This window comes from Pelecanus crispus, chromosome 1 (assembly GCF_030463565.1).
Source record: "Pelecanus crispus isolate bPelCri1 chromosome 1, bPelCri1.pri, whole genome shotgun sequence".
In the NCBI taxonomy this organism is placed as follows: Eukaryota; Metazoa; Chordata; class Aves; order Pelecaniformes; family Pelecanidae; genus Pelecanus; species Pelecanus crispus.
Window position 1 is genome coordinate 160,826,303 of NC_134643.1, and position 25,052 is coordinate 160,851,354.

The 25,052-nt window shown below is 39.0% G+C and overlaps 1 protein-coding gene across 1 annotated transcript in view; it reads left to right on the forward strand.

Annotated features, from left to right (window-relative positions):
• Positions 1-25,052, forward strand: part of COL4A1 (collagen type IV alpha 1 chain) — a 131,146-nt gene that overhangs the window by 89,343 nt on the left and 16,751 nt on the right. Inside the window, exons 19-41 of the mRNA XM_075711776.1 lie at positions 680-773; positions 1,436-1,471; positions 3,046-3,210; positions 4,995-5,090; positions 6,035-6,118; positions 6,854-6,924; positions 9,614-9,805; positions 10,681-10,849; positions 11,222-11,314; positions 11,409-11,513; positions 13,003-13,100; positions 13,397-13,547; positions 13,887-14,000; positions 14,402-14,569; positions 15,106-15,195; positions 15,912-16,064; positions 18,948-19,046; positions 19,138-19,227; positions 20,078-20,217; positions 21,117-21,247; positions 21,352-21,428; positions 22,182-22,280; positions 22,806-22,856. Of these exons, the coding sequence (XP_075567891.1) occupies positions 680-773; positions 1,436-1,471; positions 3,046-3,210; positions 4,995-5,090; positions 6,035-6,118; positions 6,854-6,924; positions 9,614-9,805; positions 10,681-10,849; positions 11,222-11,314; positions 11,409-11,513; positions 13,003-13,100; positions 13,397-13,547; positions 13,887-14,000; positions 14,402-14,569; positions 15,106-15,195; positions 15,912-16,064; positions 18,948-19,046; positions 19,138-19,227; positions 20,078-20,217; positions 21,117-21,247; positions 21,352-21,428; positions 22,182-22,280; positions 22,806-22,856 (2,566 nt within the window). The remainder of the gene's footprint in view (positions 1-679; positions 774-1,435; positions 1,472-3,045; positions 3,211-4,994; positions 5,091-6,034; positions 6,119-6,853; positions 6,925-9,613; positions 9,806-10,680; positions 10,850-11,221; positions 11,315-11,408; positions 11,514-13,002; positions 13,101-13,396; positions 13,548-13,886; positions 14,001-14,401; positions 14,570-15,105; positions 15,196-15,911; positions 16,065-18,947; positions 19,047-19,137; positions 19,228-20,077; positions 20,218-21,116; positions 21,248-21,351; positions 21,429-22,181; positions 22,281-22,805; positions 22,857-25,052) is intronic.

A 25,052-nucleotide genomic window follows, 5' to 3' on the forward strand; every position in this document is an offset into this window, starting at 1 on the left:
AAAGAATATGAATTTCAAATGTTTTGGCCTATGAAAATGATAGGCATTGTTAATCAATACAAAGTATCTAAAAGAGAGTTCAAAAGAGTAAGTCTGTCAGCTTTGCAGTCTATATTTTTTTTAACACTTCAAATGAAAAATGGGATTAGTTGGCAACAAATAGATCATTGATGGTGCTGCTTCCCCAACATGGGGGGAAATTCCTAACATCTGCTAATTTGATTTGAAAAATGATGCATGCTTCCTAAATATTTTATTGCAAATGTTAGTATCCTACATGTCAAGCTCAGATCAACGTTAGCAGAAATTGCCAGAACAGAATATTTTAAAATTACAGGTAATAGAAACCTAATGAGTCAGTTCTTAGACCATGCTGAGGTTTCTTGGCCTCATTCTTGTTTGGAAAGGTGATATAAAGCTCTCCACTTAATCCTACTACTGATATGACAGAATTTTGGTAGAATGGGAAATATTTATTTTCTCTGGTAATTCCTTAGCAGCTACAACTCTCTCACAGCTGTTGTTAATGCATCACTGAAATTGCGACTATAACCAAAACTGCTCAAAATTGTTTTCACAAACCAAAATGGCCTCTGTACATTCAGGTCAGGATGGGGAAGATACAAATGAGGGCACAGTTGTATGTTTCTAGTGTCCTAGCCTTTGTCCTGTGATTCAGGTTATAGATCCTGGACCAGTAGATAGCCTTGGTGAAAAAGGAGAGCCTGGAGTTTCCGGTTTGCCTGGACTGAAAGGTCAAAAAGGTGAAAAAGGTATGTATTTTGTCTTGTCTTTTTGATTGAGTTATGCTTTTAGTTTTCTTATTAAAGGAAATTAAAATTGCACTATCTGTCAACTCAGGATCTTTATATAACAGTGAAATGTTCCAGTTATTTATTTAATTGCTTTCAGGTTATTACATTTTGTTGTAGTTTGTAGGATGCTTCTTCTCATCATAAATAAGACTGCCTTTTTGTTATAGATTGGAAAAGGATAAGCTGGGATCTGTTTTTAAGGCAGTTAAATAATTCAGTGAGATTATTTAAGAAAGATGGAAATCAACACAAGCATAAAGAGGCTAATAATGCAGAGAATCTTGAGACTCCTTTTAAAAAGTCAGTAGCTAAATTTTAATCTTAAAATTGGCTTGCATAAGTTACAAAATTCTTCAGTAAACAGGGAAAATCAAGCATTCCCTTTCTCACTTTCCCCATTACAGACCTTACCCTATTGAATAAAGATCAGTGGAGAAGATGGCACACAGCAGGGCCTTTTTTGTAAATGCATTGTTTGCAGATATCTATAGATTATTTAACTTAACCTTTGACTCAGGGTGTACTAGCTTGTAATGTGTACTTAAATAATATGTGCTAAAAGTTCACTGACGTTGGCATTGCTGACTTCATTGCCTAATTGAAAACCTCTCTTTCTAAAGGTTTGCCTGGTACACAAGGAATCCCAGGACCTCCAGGTATGAATTTATGGCCACTGATTTTGGTCACGTTTTTCCTGTGCTCTTCCTGGGTGAAGAGTCCTGAGAGATGTTCTCCTTAGCTGCTGCCGGTTACTGCCTGACTTACAGAACACCCAGGCAGTGGCCTCTCCGGGGTTCTAATCATCCCCCTAGACCCTTCCTATAGATTGCTTTTCTCATGTCTCTGATGTGATCCAGCCTTCCTCTTTGTGTAGAGCCCTGGTAACTTTCTGCTTAAATTGAAGAAATAATGTGCACAGGTTGTCAGAGAGAGCCCAGAAAGTACGGCTCCATTGGGCAAGAAGATTCGTAAAATGTGAATACGCGCGTGGGTGTGTGCGTATGTACCTATGAATGTATACAATTTGGTTTGCTCTCACTTCAGCTCTATATGCATTTGCATAAATATAATAAAACAAGGTTTTTAGGGAGAAATAATAACATTTATTAATAAAAGTCATTCCTGAAGGCTTCCTGCTTTTTTTGACTATGTCACTTGATCTAATAAAAGTAATTTCTTTTGCCTGCAAATAGTGCCTTTTTCATAGTCTTAACATCTTCACATCCATGATGACACTGCTATTATGTATATATGTACATGTACATGTGTTTGAACTAAGCAACAGTATCTGCTTTTTAAAAATTAAGCAAATCATCCATGGAAACCTAACTCTAACACACCCTGCAGTGATACTACTAATACCTCCCTTGCTCACATTTTCTATCTTGACAGTGAGCTAAATATGAAATTAATGTAAGCCAGGGTCAGATAGTTTCCAGGAAATTTTTCACAGTTTAGGGAGGTGATACTATATACTGCAGGCTGTAATAGTCCCTAAAGAATTCCGTGTGACAAGACAAGAAAAATAGTAGCTCTTAGTCTGTCATTACCCTACAGAAATTGAGATTTGTGTGACTTTCATATCTTCCTGCAATGTTGCAGAAGGCTCAAAATGGTTTAGTGATCAAGTCTAGTTTCATTGTTAACTGAAATAACTCATTAAAGTATGAAGACCTGTGTGACTGTACAAATGGCTAAAAGGAGAACTTAAGTAGTTTTTTCTAGCTGTTTAACTGCTTCTCTTTATTGGCTGTTGTTTGCTCATTATTCCTCCAAACAGTTTTGGTTTTAGCATTCCTGAAATCTGCTAGCTCTGTTGAATATTTATTTATTGAAGTTCTTAGAGACACTGTCTCTTTCTAGGTGTGTTTAAGATTTGTTTTATTATGATATAAGGAAAAGAGCGGTAGTTTCGAAGTATAACAGCTAAATTATCTCCTGTGTCACTACTTTTTCCTACGCAGCAAAAGCTGATTAAACTAAATCGCAGAAAGGCAGTACAGAATAAGAGTTTGTCTAGGGACCTAACCAAAGTGAGTTATTCTGAGCTGTAGTCAGTAGGTAACCTCGATTTTTTATAAATCACCAACAGTAAAAATACAGTCCCTTTTTATTTGGCACTAACATTTTTTCTGTTTCTCTCTGAAACCTAATGGACGCTAATGTGTTGACAATGTTACCGTCTTTCTGCTTGTAACTTTTTTTCATGTATGTTTTACTCTGTCCAAAGGTCTACCACTTCCAGACAGGGTAGGATCACCTGGTGTCCCTGGAGAGAGAGGTGAAAAAGGTGAAAAGGGTTCTCCGGGATTCTCTTTACCCGGACCCCCTGGAAGAGATGGTTTCCCAGGTCCCCCAGGGTTGCCTGGCCCACCAGGTCCTCCAGGCAAAACAGGTAGGTAAAGCATTTGGTTGCTTTTCACAATGAAGACTCAATAATACACATTGCATGCACATAAAAAAGGATAAGGAGACAATTATAAAAGCTATAGTCAGAATGCATCTACATCGTGGAAGAAACATATCTGAGTTAATGGACCAAGTAAAAGCCGTCCCGTGATGTAGCAAGCTGCTTGTTTCCTTACTGGGATAAGGATTCTTTGCTAAATGTTTTTAAAATTTCTTCAAAAGTACATTGTGGGCTGTTAGAATATAACCAAATAATTGACTTTAATACATATTGGTTTCCTCTGTGTCCTAATGTGCTAATTTAGAGATATTTATAAATTTGCAATTAGAAAAATAACAGATGCTAATATTGTTGGCATAAAAGCTGTTCAGTATCACAATTTACCAGTCTGCAGTACTAATCTATGTAAGGTGTAAGAACTGCTGATGGAGATACTACTCTGATAGAAGTTTTTATTGTAAAATAAAATTATCTTACACGAGAATGGGGTCAATACTTGCTTTATAGAGGTAACTGAAAAGCTAGTAATGATGTGACAAATACATAATAACATTAGTGGTAATCATAACAAAATTACACAGCTATGTTTAATTAGATTCTGATAAAGCATTTTTAAAAAGAAAAATGTTTTGGTTTTGTTCTGCCATGAAGCAATGAAAAAAATACATATGAAAGTGGTCCATGCTTAATAGGTCCTTACAACTGATGTTTTAATTCTTTTATTGAAGGAAAACTTTTGCTATAGGTGATACTGACATTGTGAGTTAAATTGTCATTTCAACATAAAGAATGATATCCCTATTACAGTAGTTTGGGTAGTCTAAAACTATTGAAATTCTCTGTTGAATTCCTAAGCCAAAATACTTGGTTCAAAAACAACTAAGATGCCTAGTTGTTGCTGTCTTTGCCAATGAAGCAGTACAAATTCCAGCACCTAGAATAAGGAATTAAATAGCTAAATCTTACCTTGCCCTAAAAATAAGAGCAATTCCTGTTTTTCATACCACATGTTTCTGCACTGCTTAATTCTGCTCCTTCCCCAGACATTTCTTTAGCTTTCTTCAAGTGCATAATGGGAAACAATTTGTTTTCATTTAACTGTTGTTTGCCAAACTTCACATTAACATTTTGACCACTCGCTTTGGCCAAAATGACATCATATTGTATTGGGTCAGAACCTGTGCCATATCATCAAAGAGAACAAGTACAATTTGTATTCTCATATCAAGCCTGCTAAATATTCTCATTTGTTACCTATTTCAATTCCCAACATATGAAGTTTCTCGTTTTCAGGAAGCTTGATCAGTGTGAAGAAGTTAAATAGATGTTAACAAGCTGCTCTTGACCTAGAAAGTTTCCTAAAACATTAAAAACAACAGTCAGGGTACAAAAAACTCTACTTAATTAATTTCTTCAGAACACCAATATTCTCCATTCTCTTTAGGGTCAAACCAGCAATTTTTCACCCACAGCACTTTTCTTAGCCAAAACTTAGAATAAATATAGTTTTTCTGTGAAAGTTGTTTGTAACCTTACTATGGCAGAGCCTGTCTTTTCTCTCTAATTCTTGGGGTTTCTGATGCAGTTTATATGGAATCAGAATACAGAATCCCAGTTAGATTTTTCAGCGTAAAACAAATAGAAAAATAAAATGCTATCCTGACTTATCACTATTCATAGATACATTCAGCTGGGACATTCATAAATGCAGCCCTATAATGGAAACTTACACTTGTCAAACGATATTCTTTATTGCATTTCCATTGCAGATGGAATTGATCAATGCCAGCAGGGAGAACCTGGTGCACCGGGTAGTCCTGGACCTCCTGGAAGAGATGGATTTCCAGGAGAGATGGGAGAGAAAGGTAATATTATTTAAAGTGATTGCTTTCTAATGCTCTGTACCCTGGAGCTTGGGTACATAAAGAAGCTGAGCAAGTTAGGCTGGATCCAGAAAAAGTGTACTTAAAATTAGTTAAACAAATAGTGCATGGACATGGAAGATGTTTCTTGAGTCTCTGCTGAGTCAAAGAAGGATATTGTGTATTGAGTTGTGTGACACAAACTTCACTTACATTTCACTTAGCCTACACATTGCTGGAAAGTGATAAAGGTTGGTGCAGGGCTGAAGGAGGAGCTGGGAAGAAAGAAGGGGTTGAGTATAGCCCCATTTAGTGTAAATTGAACTGTTCATGACAATTTAAGATGTGAATTCTGAGATGAAGAATTAGAGAGGGGCAGATGAGTTGGGAATGGAAATGGTTTATGAATCATTGCCATGAGTATAATTGAAGCTAAAATTGTAATACCTATAAATAAGACTGTCAACCATGTGTTTTAGCAGCATTGACTAAATGGACATATAAAAAATGAGCTGCACTCATTTACACGATGGTTGATCCTTCCTAATGTCATTCTGCTCACTGCTTTTCTAAAACTGCAAAATTGCAGTAGCTATAGATGTTCTCCTTTTTCTGCTTTAATCTTTTTATTTCTTCTGTACCCAGTGTATATTTCTTTTCTTCTTTTTGATCCTCTTCAGCCTGGTCCCTTTTAACTGCTCTGTTAAATTATCCCTAGGACAAGACTTAAGTTGATTTTCATGCCATTCCTTTAAAAATTTTAAACAATTTTGAATATCAGTTTGCTGATAAATTCTCTTTGAAGCATGTAATTAGAAGTAGCACATTTCTTTTTATTCTTTCAACATGAAGTGTATTAAATTGACATTTGCCTCTGAATCCACCTGCTTGCAGTTGTCTTAAATCTTGTCATTGTTATTCATTAGTTTTGGTGGGGTTTTTTTCAGGTGACAAAGGTGAATCCTGTGCCTTATGTGAACAAGTAGGACCTCCTGGACTTCCAGGACCACAAGGGCCACCAGGTCCAGCAGGTAAAAAATCATTAACAACCTGAGAATTAACCATGTAGGCTAACATCTAAAAATGCAGTATATATGATAAAATTAATTACTTTTTGTCCCACTAATCAAATTGTTTGTGAAACTAATGAAAGGAGGATGGAATATTCCTAATTTTGTCCTGATTCCAAATTTCTGATGCAATCAACAAGAATTACCAAGGAAGCAGAAATTGGCCACAGTGGAGGGTCTTCGCAAACTGTTGCCCAAATATTTTCACAGAAGACTGTGAAAGTGAAAAATAATGTGGGAAACATTTGCCCTATATGCCCAGGCTTGGCAGTGGCCCATACCTACATTCCCAATCCTAGCATTAAATTCTGTGACCAAAAAAAAAAATATTTTTCTGTTACCGTATGAGAGAATTGCCACATGCAAACAGTGATATTATACCTAATGTTTGTTCCAGTGGCTGTTAAGAAAAAATAATATGGTTTAGGTAGTTTCAAGACTGCAGTGGTTACATGATAGGTCTAAATAGTAAGGTGAATTCATTCCTAAGTCGAATGAATGATCAGCTTCTGAGTTTATGTATGCATATAGCATATAGCACACAAACCCAGACAACTTCACCAACTTTAGCAGCATTATACTGATATAACTGGGGATGGAATGAGACACTCTGAGAAGGATCACAAAGAATTCACATACAATGAGCTATTTGTAAAAGCATGTAATAAATAGAATTGTATTTTTGTCTCTGATAAGGTTTTCCAGGACAATCAGGTTTAAAGGGTGACAGAGGCTTACCTGGACTTGATGGCCTTCCAGGGGTACCTGTAAGTAATGCCTTGCCAAATGCTATGGGTCTTGTGATCATCATGTGATCATCAGTGTGGTTGTATAATAGTTCTGTTTAAAAACAGACCAGCACAGTGATATGATAAAATTAAGGAACTATGCCTCGCAAAATAAACAAGGAAGCAGTGTTGTTGAGCTATGAGAGTCAAAAAGAGCTGTCAGAAATGGGTTATATTTCTGCATTTGCCCATCATACGAACTCAGCAGGACACACGACCTTCTGGCTGAGCAAGCTAAGCAGTGGAGTTGGGTAAAAAGTAGGATTTTGCAGGAAACGGATGCAGGTCTGCCCTGACCTTCTTGTGAATTGTTCCAATAACTCTTTGCTGTTGTGTGTATATATATATTGAGAGAGAGACAGTGCCATCTAGTGTAGTGTAAGCAATCTAATATTAGTATGCAATATACTTCAGCAGTTTGTCTGAATTTGGGGAAATGTGTGCAGTATATTCCATAAAATGTAATTAGTTAGCAGGAAAGCTAAGTAGTTTTGAAGAAATAAAGGAAGGCCATGAAAGTGGATAGTATCCTGATAATATGATCACTTGTAAATTATGTTGATGCAGCGCAACAGGACTCTCAGTGAGTAAGGCCAGATATCAGAAGCAGAACAACCACAAGCATAACACTTGTCTAAAATGTAACACAAATTACTCCTAGATGAGCACTGTACTAGCACAACTACATTTGACCTTGTCAGAGTTCACGTGAGTGTCCCTACGTACACTGTGGTATGCTGTCAAGACCTACCTTAGCATACATGTTCCTGTAGTATAACGTGGATTTTGACACCATTCCTAATGTAAGTAGACGGAGTTTGTCAGAGTCTTTCTAGACTTTTTTTCCCAAAGCTGTTTTCTCCTTCCAGCTGATCACGTTTGGTAATATAACTTCTAATAACTTCTCAGTGACATTCACATGCACGAGCTTTAACATACGCTGGAGTTATGCAAGTTCCCTCTATCACCAGCGGTGAGAGAGAGAAACCTTCAGAAGTTAAACCAACCCACCTCTATGAATTCCTTACTCAAGGAACCTGTCTCCCTTAAGTATAAATAAATCCTAGGTCCCCGAATTCAACCAATGAATGTTAGCTAGGATGGAGTCCATTTTCTATTTCCATTACGATAAATAAGATGGTATTACTCAGTGACTGAATTTACGATAGTATCAATGGGATCCACAAAAGAAGCAGTGGAGAAAAAAAAAAGACATCCTGATGTATTTAAGCTTTTTTTGTGTCTGGCATTTGTTCTCAGCACATGTTTTGCCACACCTTTATATTTTGCTTTTCTTGCCTCTTAAAGTCTGTTCATGTCTTTCATCAGGCAAGGACTGGCTGCTGTTCTGAATGCTTTTAAGCTTGTTTTGCTCCACAAAATTCAGCCATGTGGTCATCCAGCATACAGTTTAGCTTAGAAAAACTACATAGAGGCCAGCCTCACAAGCTCACATTGCTTAGAGCTATGCCAGAGCATCAGAGTCTGATCCAGGACCCAGCAAAGCTAATGGGAAGATTACCTTTGACTGTGTTCTGGTTCACGTTTAAGTGGAAGGCATACATCAGCCATAAGCAGAGGACATTGCCCATGAAGTTTGTGCTTTACTACCCTAGTGAATAGCTCTGATTCACTTGAAATTAGAGAGACTATTCCTATGAGAAAAGTTCATGTAAGTCCTAGAAAATATGTAGGGGAAAATTGGAATTCTGGAAATCCTATACGTATATTATTAGGTAGATAATTTCTCCCCAGGAGAGCTTATAAAACTGTTTTCTGAGCATGTGTGTATTATTCTGATAGTACCAACTGACTGTGATTGTTAATTGTACAAAATCAATGAACATTAGTAATGAAGGGAAAAGTGTATGTGTCAGCTAAACGTCATAAATAAACTACCCATGGAGAAGCTTTCAGCCTTCAGTTAGCCTTAGCTCTTGTGCAAATAATGTTTGAGTTTTGTATAAGACAACTGACTTAATTTCATAGACAATCTATATATTCGATGAATATTATAGTTGATTTAAAAGGCTTTGAAAGAAAGAAAATCATGGGTGGGGCTTGCGTAAGCAATTTAAACTGGTTTAAATTGGCTGAGTTTGTCTTTGTGTACTGGAAGCATGTTATTTTCCTGCATTAGTACTACTTCTGCTGGTATTGTAAATGATCGTGGAAATGTAGAGATACTTTTGCTGCATTTGCGTCAGGGAAATATGTTCCACAATGTTACAGAATTCAGCCTTTAAAGGTTGGGGCAGACATTTTAACTCTGAAAATGCCTTTTTAAAAAGCCTCGTTTACCTTGATGCTGATATTGTATAAATATGCATAACTGAAATCCAGTGGGTAGTCTATTAAAAATTCAGAGTATTTTTTTGGTGTCATGGCCTACAGTTCTTGTGTAAGTGGTGTAAGTTTATACGCACCACCTAAAATGATATACCTGTGATATGAAAAATGACAAAATGGTCAAGACAGGAAGATTTTCATTAATTCCTTATTCACACTGCTGTGTCCTGGAAAATATTCTCATTTGACCTCCTCAGTCAAAAACTTAATGGTTTACTTGATTTTTGTCTACTCTTTAATTTCTGAAGATTTGTTTTCTTTTGTATCAGTTGAAGGGTTAGCAGGGCGACTGATGACATATGAATTTATGAAATTTCAGGGCCCCCCCGGCACTCCAGGACTTATGGGCAGCCCTGGGGCAAAAGGAGAACCAGGAGATTTTTCTTATGATTCTATCCTGAAAGGTGAAAAGGGAGATCCTGGTTTCCCAGGACAACCAGGTATTCCTGGAAGAGAAGGAAGACCAGGAAAAGATGGATTGCCAGGTCTCCAGGGTCCGAAAGGAGCATCGGTATGTGTGTTTCTTTATGTTTACATATTGTCCTACTGCGTGTTTATTTACATTTACATACTGCCCTATACATTCGGTCTTTCAGATCAGAATTCACACACTTTTATGCCCTGTACATGCTTTATGTTTATTGGTCTCATTCATTGTTCCACATCTTGTCCTTACCTTGAGTAGTTCATTCTACCTCAGAGGAAGACTCCAGTTTCCCTGAAGCTAGCGAGGAAGACAGTCTTTCAAAAACAGGCTATTTCAGAGTTAGATTTTCACTCTTTCTTTTTACATGTCATGCAATTAAGTGATCTGACTCAGACGTATTCAGCATGGCTTGTTACTTTCAGGACTATAGAGCAAAGTTACTTCCCCCACAAAGTTGTGGGCATAGACAATAGTTTTGTTCCTTTCTCCTTTTCTCACAGCTTGATAGTGAGAACTAGTGTGGATGATTCAGCTGATATGTGGAGATGATTGAAGGAAAGCAGTTATTCAAGTAGCAATTGTTAAGACAAGATTCAACTCTGTTCTAGCATACTTCTCTTCTTGTGGAAACTAATGCTTCAAAGTCTTGCACTGATAGAGAGTTCAGCTGGTATGGATGTGGAGCTGAATGTGGAGCTCACATCTGCTCCCAGATCTACCACTGGGAACATAGCCTACATGGTCCAGTTAGCTGCATTGCACACTAGGTATGATTTCCGTGTGCTATTCCATGTGGAACCCAATTCTATTTCCATTGAACTCAATGATAAAAAATCCACTTTCTTCAGCATTACAGATACCTGTGCTAAATTCAAGTTACAAAATATTCAACGAGAGAGAATAACGTGTTCTGTCTTGCCAATCAGGCAAGAAGTACACTTATACTTTCCAAAAATTAGGGTACAGTTGGCTTGAAAGGAGAACGTGGTCCCCCTGGCCAACCTGGATTCCCTGGAGTACGTGGTGAAAGAGGTTTTCCTGGCCCTCCTGGGATAGGTGCTGCAGGGTTACCTGGTGACAAAGGAGACAGAGGCTTTGCTGGAACCCCAGGTTTACCAGGCCTTCCAGGTAATGCTATAGTATGCTTTAAAAAAAAATTTAAAAAAGGAAAAAAATTGTGCCCTTTCAGTAGTACAACTTAGAGGATCACCAGAATTTAAGATTGAAATAAAAAGACTTTCTAATTTAAATCAGTGTTTGCTTTCAGCAGTATAATTGCAAATCTTTGAGGGCAGTTTTCTTGAAGATTCTGTTAGGCCAAACGGGATGGTTTAGGTTCATCCTAGACTGAGTTCATCCTAGTTTTCTATGAATCTTCCACAAAAAAGCTTCATAACAAGCCAGTTGTAATGGTATGGATGGACTAATATTGCTGGCTAGGTGAAACGCCCTTGTTTAATTTCATCGGTTCCTGTACTTAATACATCTTTACATTCACAGGAGCAAAAGGTGAAGCAGGACGAACTGTACCACTCCCCGGACCTCCTGGGGCAGATGGCCTTCCTGGGCCACCTGGTTTCCCTGGACCCCAAGGTACAGTAGCCTGTTAATCTTTGATGATCATAGTCGCTCTGATCCCCAGAAGGCAGCCTTTGTATTAACATTTGTCTTGTTTTCACTTGCAAAGGTGACAAAGGGAATCCTGGGCTTCCAGGTAGACCTGGCCTGCCAGGAGAAAAAGGTGCTGTTGGGCAGCCAGGTATAGGGTTCCCTGGACCTCCAGGACCCAAAGGTAAGATAAAGTTATCCATCTAACAGACCTGGTGTAAGTGGAGTGTGGATGGAGGCGTGCACTGTCATCCAGCCATGGCTGCATGAGATTTGGGAGGTGCAGCTGAAGAACCTCCCTTGCAGAAGTCCACAAGCACCACAATAAGCATACTTTCAGTGCACACTTGCTTTGTGGCAGTGATGTGGTGCAGATACAGGCAGTGTCAAAGCTACTGCCAGAATAGAAAGTGATATAGTACAACTTCTTACACTGCAGCAGCTGAGGTTGCTGAGAGATGAGATGACCTTTCTGAGAGATGAAGCACTCTGTACGGTTAGTCAAAAAACCATGCTGACATAACTATAACATTTTTGGGCCAGAGCTAGCAGCTCTGCTGTGTCCCAGGTGGCTGAGAGTGGTTTGGTTAGAATACCAGCTTTCTCAGCATAAGTTTAGTCTTCCCTGCATGGCCATTGTCAGGGTACACACATAGCTTAGAGGGAGTCTAAATGTTCATGTTCTAGTTTTGGATTTTTGGGAGATGTATTTCATAGTGCTGCTACTCATTTAGAACTAGATGACCAAGCTTTCAGCAGCCACCTCAATCCCCAAAATTCTTGTGTGTCTTCATTATTATTTCATTTATTATGATTCCACACACCAATGAACTGGGAGGGTCAGAAAGACTTAACAAGGAGAAAGGGTAAATCTTTACCTGTGACCACCTCTAGTTCCTCTGAGACTGGCATGGGACGAACCTGAACAGAAGACGCCCATTGCCAGCAAGAAAGGATTGACATATCAAATACATTTCTTTCAAGGACCCTTCCTTGAATTCAGTTCTGCCCAATTACTTTTCTCGAGCTTAGCCTAAAAGCTGGATTTCCTGCTCCATGAGGTCTTTGCCTGGGAGAGGAGCTTCATGTCAATTTATTGAGTGTGTGCTGGTGTTGAGTGAGTGCTGTCTTCAAGTGATTTGCAGAATGTTTTATGTATTCCTTCCTGCATTCCCAAGGCACAGTGCATGGGCCAGCTGTGGCATAGAAACCTTCTGTGTGTGACCCACAGCAGGATGTGTAGAACATGTCACACGACGTATACTGAACAAAAGGTGTTGATTCACAGATGGATTTTGTGCATCCCTCAGGCTGATGGGATGCACACATTAAGCTGCCTTTTCTGAAGAAGACTTTGGGAACCCAGTTTTGCAGACAGGATGTTTCTCAATGACATGAACCCACAAGGCTATTAATTTAAGAGGAGACGCTCAGCATTTATTTCTTCTGGGTGGTTGTTTCTCATCTGAAGCCAAATACTGCACTCAGCATTTGAATCTCTGTTGAGACATTTCGGGGCTGGCATCCCTACAAGTTTGACATAAAAGACTACACAGGCCTTTTTAAATATGTCGCTGTGAGGATGTGAATAGTTCAGTTAGAGGCTTGAAGAAACAGCAGAGGACACTTACAGGCAGAGACAGTAATGATGTGAGTTTTGTTTTGTTTTATAGGTTTCCAAGGTCAACCTGGCTCGCCTGGTCTGCCAGGGACTCCAGGAACCCCTGGCCTGGATGGTTTGCCAGGTGTACCAGGTTTACAAGGTCAAAAAGTAGGTGTCAGCTGCTGATATTGTTATCTGTGACTGCCCATGTTAACAGGAATGTGTGCAAAGATCTGCTTTAAAAAAAAAAAAAAAGTTGGCCAAACTGTCCTTCATCTTAGGTTTCCCACTGTGCACACGAAGGAACAGAGTAGATGGATGAATGCTTGACATTAAGGCTAAAGGGCTTATGCTTTCCCCTGAAGTCATGTATAGCGCTCTGCCTCAGTGATTTAAATACAGTTGGTGAATGAATTCTTGGTTTTGATGTATTGATTCCCGATCTATTGTGTTTCTTTGGCTAGGGTGAACCTGGTGCAGGTCTCCCTGGCCCTAAGGGATTGCCAGGCCCCCCAGGCCCATCTGGCATCCCTGGAGAAAAGGGAAATCCAGGACTGCCTGGCTTACCTGGCGAGCAAGGCTTCCCGGGCATACCTGGACAACAAGGATTCAGAGGTAACGTCACCGGAAAAATACAGCTCTGTATTTCTATTTCTTTTTTGAAGTCAGTCCCCTGTAGATGCAGCAAAAAGTCTATTCACCACTGAGATATCCTACTGATATCTCAAGGTATTGCCCTTTTTCCTCCCCCTGGTTTTCTCCCACCAACCACCGGTAGCAAATGCTAGCAGCAAAAAGCAGCCCTTCCTCCGAGCCTGGGCAGGAGGTATTAGAGGCTGAAATGAGGTGTTGTCGGCCAAGGGCTCACAAAGCACCCACATTGCTAGCATCTTCAGCAAACAAGATTTCAGATAACATTGGAGGACGCTCGGTCATGTCTCTGTCTCCCCGCAGGGGACCCCGGCCTCCCAGGACTGCAAGGCTCACCGGGCCCGCCGGGCGCACCAGGGCTGGGCCCACAGGGATTGCCGGGACCCGCCGGGCAGCCGGGACCACAGGGACCACCAGGTGAGAGGAAAATACTCCCATGGTGGTGCTTAGGAGAGAACTTTTGCCATAAATGGATATTGGAGTTGGTAAAAGCGTTGCTCGTGAACTGTTTTGTGGTGTGAGGTCGGTGGGGATGCACGGGGGGCGGGGTGTGACGGCAGGCCTCCTCCGTTTGGTCCAAAACACAGGGTGAGGCCTCCAGAGAAAACACCTGCCATTTTGTTCAGTCTCTGCAGGTCATCGGTGGGTAATATAGACAGGATCAAAGCCTCACTTAGAAAATGAGGACTATTTCTGCTGTCTGGCTTTGAGTCTTCATTCTTCATGCCATGTAATTTCTGAACATTATCATATATTCTTGTTAACGGTGTTCCCCATGCTCCGTTAAGGACTAATCCTGTATCTTCTGTTTTTCCTAGGATTTCCTGGAATAAAAGGAGAAAGGGGCTTCCCTGGTCTCCCAGGTCTAGATATGCCAGGACCAAAAGGGGATAAAGGTAGCCAGGGCCAGCCTGGAGTACCAGGGTCTGTGGGGTTACCTGGCCTGCCGGGTCCTCAGGGAGCCATTGGACTGAAAGGATCGGCAGGTAAACCGGCATCTTTGACAACTGTTTTATTAAGTTGTGGTAGCATACCTTTCACTCAGTTAGGAACTGATCCATCAAAGAGCCCAAGCTTGGGAAAACACATGGGCTGACATCAGTAAAGCAGCTCTGTGCAGGTGTAACTGAACTGCTACTCAAGTCCTTTGGTGGATCAAATCCAGCAACTTGCAGGAACTAGTCTTTAGCCTATAGTAATGAAAGGGGATTATTCTGCACAGTTTCAGTGACAGAATGTGGTTTTAATAATGCCTTTGTTAATGACAGCATTGTTTACTGTAATAGGAAGTTTTAAGAATCTGTCAAAACCCATTACAAACTGTGTTTTATTCTGGTTTTCATAATACTATTTTTACTGTTGTTTTCTCTATCAGGCTGTTTTAGATTAATCATCTTCTTTGTCCCATTTTTCCTTGAGTAGTGCAATTCCTAATATGATAGAGAGTAAATAATTCCGTTTCTAGTACTTCTTTACACTGCTTGCTTTATTTCTGTTATTCATTCTTTCACTTTGGTTTCAGGGCCCAAAGGAGAAATGGGAGTTATGGGAACTCCTGGATTGCCAGGAACTCCTGGACCAGTTGGAGATCGAGGGTTCCCTGGTGAAAAAGGTAAGAGAGAGATTTTCTCAAAATCAAAATTGTAAAATCCACCTTTTTCCCAGCAGAAGACAAGTCTGAAAGTAACCAGATATAAGGAGTATGCTTGGCCTAAGGAATATGCTACTCTACCCTTAATTGGTTTAGTGGTGGACTTGGTAATGTTAGGTTAACGGTTGGACTGGATGATCTTAAAGGTCTTTTCCAACCTAAACGATTCTATGATTCTATTTTATGTCAAGTAACTTCCCTGTAAGTTAGAAATAGTGTAATTTAGAAAGCCATATCCTGGGAGCAGTCATGTATTTGGGCACTGAGCCAGGAATTTTGATCTGTTCCTCAACAATGTAAGGATTTGATAGGTGTGAGGATGCTATAGATATTACTCCAAGAAAAATACTGTGTTTGAAATTATAAAAAGCCAGCAGGAAGGTCTTAATTAAATCCTCCAAGTAATGCCCTGTATTACTGTCAAACTCCTATCCCTATTGTTTTGAGAGTCTAAAATGAATGGCTGTGAATTGGGAAAAATACATCAACTTTTTTGACAGAGCTATTGTGAAGTCCTGGTATAAAAAAAACTTCATATGAGATAAATGAGGTGTTCCAGAGCATGATATTTGGTACTCAAAATTTGAATAAATAGCTAATTTCATTTGTTGTTGTCTATTAAATATTTTTTCAAAGTTTTATATGCCACTATAATAGTCTGTGCTATCGCTTTATAGGGAGCCCAGGTTTCAAAGGTGAAGTTGGACCACAGGGTGATGTTGGTGTCAAAGGAGATAAAGGTGAAGCTGGTCTCCCAGGAAAACCTGGAACGATGGACAACATGGACATGGTTAGTCTCAAAGGCCAAAAGGGAGATCAAGGAGAAAAAGGTAACTTTAGTCTCTAACTGTTGATAAGTGTAATTAACACTCATATACTGTTAAGCAGCAATGCTTTGAGTTCAGTTGTATTTTAGTTATAGACAACAGTTTTCAACATAAGATTAAAGAATTTCACACAGCAAATGCAGGTATTTTTCCAGTATCTTCCAACTCCATAGAAACAAAGATTAATCACAGACAGAAGGGGTTTTGTTTGGGTGGAAGCAGTTCAATTTGCCCTTATAAAATCCATTTTACCTCTTTTATCAGAAGACTCTCTCAAAAGAAAATAAATTTTAAAAGTAGAAACTAGAGCTTGCCAGAAGAGAAAAGCTGTCTTTCATGTCAAACATATAGTGGAAACACTGTTGTGGCCATGAAGACCAACTGATATTGTAAGAAAAAGTGGGCAACCTTTTTTGGCACACATGTTTGTTTGTGACCTGAAGAAATTTTAGGAAAGACGCACTTGTATGCCACTGATACCAAAAGGTCAAATCATGGCAGTTTAGAGACATCTGGAAATACGCAGGAGAAAGGCAATCAACTTTCTATTTAGAAACTTAATGGTGGTAGAGATATTAGGTTTTTTAGACAATGCATTCTTCTTGGATTTTTATTTTTACCGCTACATGAAAATTTAGTTGTTTAAGGTCATTCTCTCTCCTGTTTTTCTTTTCAGAGAAAAAGTAGTGTGTATTTTATATATTTTTATTATTTGTCCTTTTTTTATTGTGATTTACTTGTTACTAAAAAATCCCATAAGAGTTTTTAAATAAATGATAACTGTTTCAGTTAAAATAGAAGTGTAGGGCTTAGAAAGGAGCTACTGAGATCATGTAGTCTTCCATTTCCCTCAACAAATCCTTCAGCCTTTCATTGTATTATAATGTTTTCTGAAATAATTATCATTCTTATTACCCTTTCTGACTTCTCCCCCATTTGGCTGCATCCTTGTTAGAGGGCACGTTGCTGAAACAAGTGAATTACTTCAACTCAGGCCTGCTAGAATGAAATTTCCCTTTCTTGAAACAACAGCCAACTCTGTGATTAGCTATAATCCTTAGTCCTTTACTTTTGGACTGCTGCCTATGCAATCGTTTTTCATTTTGTATGCGTGCTTTTGTCTTCTCCTTACGATGTATGTGGTGTACTACACTTTTTGAATTTCATGATGTTGATTTTCAACCTTTACTCCAACGCTTCAAAATCCTTCTGCATTCTAATCCTGTCTTCTTTATAAGCCTTTCCAGTTTAGTGTCATCTGCACATTTCTTCAATGTGTTCTCTGTTGGGCCCAGGACAGAGCACTTGCGATTCCTTTCCAGTTTGACAGTGAATCACCAATAACTATACTATGTTATATTTGAACTGTGGGAACAGGAGAGTTTCCCAGTCTAGGTACCTCTTATCTCCATGTCCTGACTGCTTGTCAGAATGAGACCTGGGCTTGTGTGTCCTGGCTGGGTCTCAGAGAAACCTGGGCATGTGGATAGGCAGTGCTCCCCAGCTTGGACAGCCAGGGACTGCAAGGGAGGGCAGGAACAAGTGTGGAGTGCATCAGCCTCTAAGCTGAGATGCAGCTTCTGAGAGCACTTTTGTATTTGATGAGGCTCCCAGCCTATAAAGATTTAATCTAGATTAAATTTTCTCATTTGTTTTTGATCTTGATATATACAGTGGTATGAAAAGCCTTAAAACAAATCCACATAGGTGGTTTTTCATTACATTCTTATCTATTGTTGGCCTGTAGGTTGACTGATTGATAATTAGTTTTATTTCCTTTCCAGAAATCCAATTAGGCATACTGGTTACGTGCATATAAAGAAGCCTTTGCTGAGAAATTCAAATGGTTAATTTCTTTGGTTTCTAATATTTTCATCTCTGCAGCACTAATAATGCACGCTTGTATAATTGTATGCTCTACCTTTTCCTGATCACACACAGTCTATAGATTGGCCTGGTTCACACAGCCTGGAAGAGTAGGTTCCAAACAGACCCCAGCCTGCAAATTTCTGCTGTTATTCTGCCCATCTCATCCTTTTCAACCCAGAGATACTTAGTAACAGCAGAGAAAAATAACCTAGTTATACTCTATAACTTTGCTGATCTATTAGCTGCCTTCATCTCTCTAGACATGAATATCACAGTAATGTTTTAAAAAGCTTCTGAAATACAAACCGTGCAGAAAAGACACAGTATTTTTATGGAAGATTGTCAGTGACATTTAATGAAAAAATTTGGTATTGGACATCTTGGGATGTTTTTAATAAAATCCGCTTACTTAAAAACATTCAGCGAGCTATCTTCAGTAACCTATTGTCCTACACCTATATGCAACACTAACAGAAAGGGTTATGACCAAAAGCTTGGACTGTAAAGCTGGAGGAGAGGCACACCACAGAATAAGAGGTGGAGCCTTCTGGAATGATGAAGATGCTTTAACATTAGATAGAACTGAGGAAACAGCAAATTTATGGCTGTGAACTGGTTGTTCACATGTACCTTTTTAGACAGCAGAACAGTCAAATCAATCACTTCTGTTAACACCTGATATTGTCTGGCACTTCTGAAGTAACTCGTTAGTCTAACTCAAACACATGTTCGTTTGCAATTTCTTTTAAAGATATAACTTGCCTTGTAATTTGCACAGACACCTGTAAAATTGATATAGTTTGCAGCCCTTCCTCAGCGCTGGTTTAGTTACTGGAGAGTTGTGTTTTACTCAAGTGTGACTCTACAATGTATGAAGCTTGAATTCAGCCATTTCCTTGTTCAGCAGAGAGAAGCAACAGTGATCATTAATTAAATTAACTAGAAAGGATTATTATCTGGCATTATGGTACATTTTGATAAAACTTACCTCACTGTGTTTGTTTCCTTGGTGTCCAGGGGACCATGGAGCAACAGGAGAAAAAGGGTTACGTGGGGACTATGGAGAACCAGGAATTCCAGGGAAGGATGGTGAACCTGGTACTCCAGGACATCCAGGTATGTCTGAAGCTAGCAACAGAGAGGCTGTTCATCAGGTGTTTTAAACCACACTAACTAATGGAACTCTTAATTTCTCTGCTGTCTGTAGGACCAAAAGGTGATCAGGGCCCCCCAGGGTTCCCGGGGGATCCAGGAATTCCAGGACAAAAAGGATCGGTTGGTGAAATGGGTTTGCCAGGTACTGATTGCTGGGAATTTCTTAGTATTGTTTTCCTTAAGTTAATACAGAACATTATGAGAGACCTTTATGGAATATTTGTTGGTGTAGGTCTACTAAACAGTTGCACTAATTGCAGTGTCTGAACTTTAAGCTTTTGGGACATTGCTTTCTCAATCCTATTGTGATATACAAACAATAGGATGGTTTCCTAAGTTTCTACATGCGAATCCTTTAGCTGGATATGTAGGATTTGTGTATCTGTTGCAGGCAGGCAGTTTTTCAAGTGATACCTGTTTGTCTGTCTGTCTACTAATGTGTGAACTGAATTAAGCTTCTTGTGTTTTTTCCCTCTTTTAAAAAGTTTGGTGGGTTGCTGTGTACTCTGTGTTAATCATAAACTGTAGTGGTCTGGGAGGAGTGTTACTGTGGAGGGGATTGGTAAAGAATAGAATAGAGAAGAACCTATATCTCAATATGGAACATTTGTCTCCGTTCAGATGGTGTTGTGCCTAGCATATTTAGGAAATCAAAGGTAAAAGACTGAAATGGTAAAGGGGGACAGAAAAATTTGCTATAGCAGAGTCCCTTTGTCACTGTGATCCTGTTAGAAATTATTCAAATCAACATAAACTTTTATTCGAATCATATTTTTAGCAAGAGCTCTGTTTACTCTGAATCCAAGATTGTGGCCTTCTCTTATGAGGAGAGCTTATCTTCCCATAAAAAGTGCCATTTAGAAAGTGAATCTCAAAAGTTAATTGACTAGCTCTTTTAGTGAGTTACATTGCTTTTCTAGCTCCGAATAGCTAAGGCGAAACTGAAAGAGACACTAGTTCTGATACAACCATTTTTCTTTTTCTGTTACTAGGAACACCTGGAGAAAAGGGCCTGCCGGGAGTACCAGGTTCACCAGGCACACCAGGGTACCCTGGGCAAAAAGGTGCAAAAGGAGACAAAGGAGCACCAGGTTTTCCTGGAGTTGGCTTTCCAGGGTCTCCTGGTGAGAAGGTATTTAAACCCCTAAGGTTTTAATTGTCTGTCTCTACCAAGTACTTCATTCAAAAAGACACCTTTGGCCTTTAAGCTATTTTATTATATTTTCTATTATGCTCATTTAAATACCTGATGAGAAACTTGAAAGTTGTGCATATGCACAGGTTTCGATGCTTTCTGTTGACAGGACCATTATCTCCAGGGTTCTTAGTTATTCTTTCTCTTCAGAATAGGCTAATTTACAGTGCTAGAAATGTGGGGGAGGGGAATAACTTCTAAAAATACTAAGTAAATAAAGTGAAAAGGGCTTCTTCCAAACAGAGCAAATAATCACACTGAAATAGTGTTTCTGTACTTTTACAGAGATACTTGGAAGCTGAAAAAAACTATAAAATGCTCAGATATTACTGACAAGAGAACTGTATTAATACTGTCCATAAAGTTAATTTAATCTCTAATAGTGTTCGAATAGGATTCTCATTTGTTTCACATTGCTTTTCCTAGCTGTACAATGACAGTAATCATGAATTTATAAGTAAAAATTGTAAAAATAAAACTTACTAATCTGGTAGCAAGCTTGCTGAAGACTTAAAAAAAGATTTTTTTGAAGATGATTGAGTGTAATAAGTAAGTTAAGAGGCTAATTTGGAAAAGACTTTGTAAAAACCGTCATAAAAATGCATAGAAAATTATTCATTTTCATATGTAGGTATTAAGCAATTGCTAGAAAAGTCAGTAATTCTCATGGTGGAATTTAATGCCAAATTTAATCCTAAATTACTTTGTTTCTAAATGGAAAAAGAATTAAATTCTTTATAAGTCTGATGGATAAGAGGTGACATCTACCATTGCAAACAGAAAAAGCTGTTTCAGAATTAATGTGTGGATTTTATAATGTGTGCTGCTTCTTCTAGGGAGAACCAGGAAGAACGGGTAGTCCAGGTTTATCTGGAGATAAAGGTGAAAAGGGTAGTGCAGGAATTCCTGGAATGCCGGGTGTCCCAGGTCCCAAAGGATCCCCTGGCATGGCAGGATTTCCAGGCAAGTGTTTATGCTTTAATAAAACAGAAATTGCAGTGAAAAATTAGTGTGACGCTTATACCAAATATCCTGCATGTAAACCAATGTTGTCTTCCTTTCTTTAGGGAGCCCCGGCCGCCATGGAGAAAAGGGTGAAAAAGGACTTCCTGGCTTAAGTGGCATTCCAGGTTTAAAAGGAGAACCAGGTAGAAAAGAAATATAAACCACTGAATGCTACTTAAAGTACTGTTCACCTCCAGGCAGTGGCTAAAACAAATACTGTGGCATTCTATATTTGTTTTGGCTCAGATATTTCCTGGTACATTTGTTTATTTCATAAGCAAAACCAGACAGTGCTGTTTCCCAGGTAAATGAAAGTCAGTGTAGTATGGGGCTAATACTTCTTTTGTACTGTCTGTGGAAGAGATTTTACCACCTTCCACAAGACTGGTTGTTGCTATAGCCATGAGTTCTGTTGTTTCTGAGTTCATTTAAAAACAATAAAGTTGATCCATGGGCGCAAACCTGAATCACCACATTAGCATCATTACACAGATGTTAAAGAGGAAATAGAGTAGGGAGGAGAGTAAGTCCATTGCTGTTGTGAGTATAACAACATTTTTGAACTTGGAGCCTTGTGTTCTTAGTTTACTGGCTGCAGGACATGTCATCTCATTGGACAATGGGCTGTGCTATTCACAAGTCTTTGCTGGATTTCCTGCACTCTAAACTCACTGAGATTCATGATAATGTGAAAATCTGTAATACTTGAGCCCTATCTCACAGTGATTTAATTCAGAAGTAACCTCAGAGGAAAGTCACACTGAAGTCATCATGCAGTATCTGCTTGGTCACTGTGAGGGCAAAGGAATAAGTTAAGCCTTTCTTTAGAGGAAAAAAAGGTGTAAAAAAAGGTCTGATGATTCATAGGTGAAATGAAAATGGCAATGATTTTTCAGGTGAACCTGGAGTTCCGGGTCCTGCTGGTTCCGTTGGACAGAAGGGTGAACCAGGATATGATGGGATTCCAGGTGCAGCTGGTGCAAAGGGTGAACAAGGTACTGTGACTGTCGTGTTAATTTTATGGGGTATGAAAATGCACAGACACAAGCTACACAAGAGTAGCTGGTAGAGGGGTGTGCTGGGTTTGAGGTACTTAGGATCGAACCTTAGAAAATAAAGTTAGTATGGTATTTTGCAAACTATTGACTATCATCCATCATTGCAAAGCTAATAATTTAGATGAGCAACTGTGTTTCATCAATGTAATCATGAAAGAATTTCTCTCACAAAAGCTGGCAATACTTTAAAGAATTGGTGTGTTTTGGAATTAATTTCAGTCTGCAGCTCAGTTGTGAAATAATGGAGCAGGCTTGCATTTTCTTAGGGCAGGGGTTTCACTCATACAGGACCCATTGTGCTAGATACAATACCAATATATAACAAAGACAGTCTCTGCCCTGAAGAAGTTCTGTATAAGCCGTTTCTTTAGATTTTATATTTGCTTAATAGAGTTTTGTTCATTACAGGTTTAATTAAAGTACTGTCTCATCTTCTAATTTTTTGCTGCCTCTATTTTACAGGTATTCCAGGTAGAGGACTTCCAGGATTTCCTGGTGCAAAGGGAGATAAAGGTAAAACACTTCTTTAAACAAGCAGCAAACCTCCCTCCCAACATACTATAAACATAATTCTGTAATTCAGACATACTTTCTACTCCATTATTTTACATGCTATACCTTTTCAGAGCAGGCAGAAACTCTGAGAGGCTCAAATACTAATTTCTGTTACAGTGGCAGCATCTTGGACATGAGTTAGATATGCCCTAAAATAGGTAATTATTCATAGTGTGGAATTTACTGCAAGCTGTGCTGTGATGAGGTAATATAAATAACTCTTGTATTGGTGTGCTGTGCTTTTGACTCCAAGTATTTCTGTTTTCCTACTAATTTTGCAAGAATCAAAGTCTAGTGAGGCTCTGTGCACCAGACAGCTAAAGATAGTAGTTTTGTGGCCAGGATACCGCAGTAATTTTTTTACCTGAGTCTGTTGTGCAGCCCAGATGCAATTTTATTCATTGCTAAAATAGTTATTCTCTATAGCTCAGTAGAGCATGTCTAAGCTATGCACAGGAGCATGGTGCAGAGATGCAAAAGATAGCAGAGACCTGATGAGATCTTACTGAAAATTGTTATTACCTGGACTCGGGACTTATTAGCTTGGGTACAAGCACATAGCTATCACAATTTCAAGACCACTTGTGGTCTTTGCAAAGTGTGTCACTGCATTGTGCTGTGAAAACAGCTTGATTGGCTTGAGTCAGTGCTTGTTCAAGGTGTCTGTAATGCACCATGCTCCATTTTATGAAATAAGTATGTCCTAGACACTGGACTGCAATAGATACAGTAGTGAAGAAATATCAAGCTGCTGATGATAAAGAAAATTGTGTAGAATTAAAGGATTTTCAATTTTAAGCATCCAGAAAACAAAAAAGATTCAACTAGTCCATCTATGAAATTAACATGACATGGCAGATTTTGAAGAACTTACATAGCTTGTAATATCATTGCCTAACCTCACTCATTCATTCTATAAATACAGGAAACTTGTGTGGGCAATCAAAAGCGATAAACCAGAATTTTAGAATATCTTTTATTTACCATCTCAGAGTAATTAACAGTCATTAATTGATGAGAAAGCCCTAATGTTAGAGAACTTACTTTAATAAGCAAATTTTCTAATGATAGCTTGGTAAGGCATGTAGAATGCTAGATTATAAGAGCACTTTTCTCACTTTACCCATGTGTCTCGTTTTGTCAGCACAGCTCATGTAAAAATATCTGGGTTTAGAGTAAATAGATACCCAACTGACATAATTTGTGTTCCAAATGTATTGTAGTACCCCAAAAAACAAATGCAGGATTTAAAGACCCTGTTCTGTTAACTCCAGCCAGCAACTAAGCACCACACAGCCGCTTGCTCCCTCCCCCTGCCCTGGTGGGATGGGGGAGAGAATCAGAAAACTAAAAGTGAGAAAACTCATGGGTTGAGATAAGAACAGTTTAATAATTGAAATAAAACAAAGTAAAATAGTAGTAGTAGTAGTAGTAGTAGTAGTAATAATAATAATAATAATAATAATAATAATATACAAAGCAAGTGATGCACGATGCAATTGCTCGCCACCTGCCAACCGATGTCCAGCCTGTCCCTGAGCAGCGATCGCTGCCCCCTGGCCAACTCCCCCCAGCTTTATGCACTGAGCATGATATCATCTGGTATGGAATATCCCTTTGGCCAGTTTGGGTCAGCTGTCCTGGCTGCGCAACCTCCCAGCTTCTCCCTGGCCGGGCATGAGAAGCTGAAAAGTCCTTGACTAGTGTAAGCAGTACTTAACAACAACTAAAACATCAGTGTGTTACCAACATTATTCTTATGCTAAATCCAAAACACAGCACTATGCCTGCTACCAGGAAGAAAATGAACTCTATCCCAGGTGCAGCCAGGACATGTTTAGGCAAAGAGCCAGGGATAGCGTTCTTTATACATTTTATTTCTCTTATTGTTGTACTTACACCAGCTAATCTATATTCGTTTTGCTCAATCATGATCTGAAATTTGACTGAATTGCAAATATTAACTATTTGTACAAGCCTGAAAGTAAGTACTAAGTGCCTAAATCTAGATCTTAGTAAAAATAAATTCCTTTTTTCTCCAGGAGCAAGTCCTTTTGTGCTTAGTCAAGCAAAACATCCATTACTCAGCTATGACAATAGTAATTGTAATGGAGTAAGGGTTTGAGGGCTTTATATTCCTTGTGTAAGGACTGA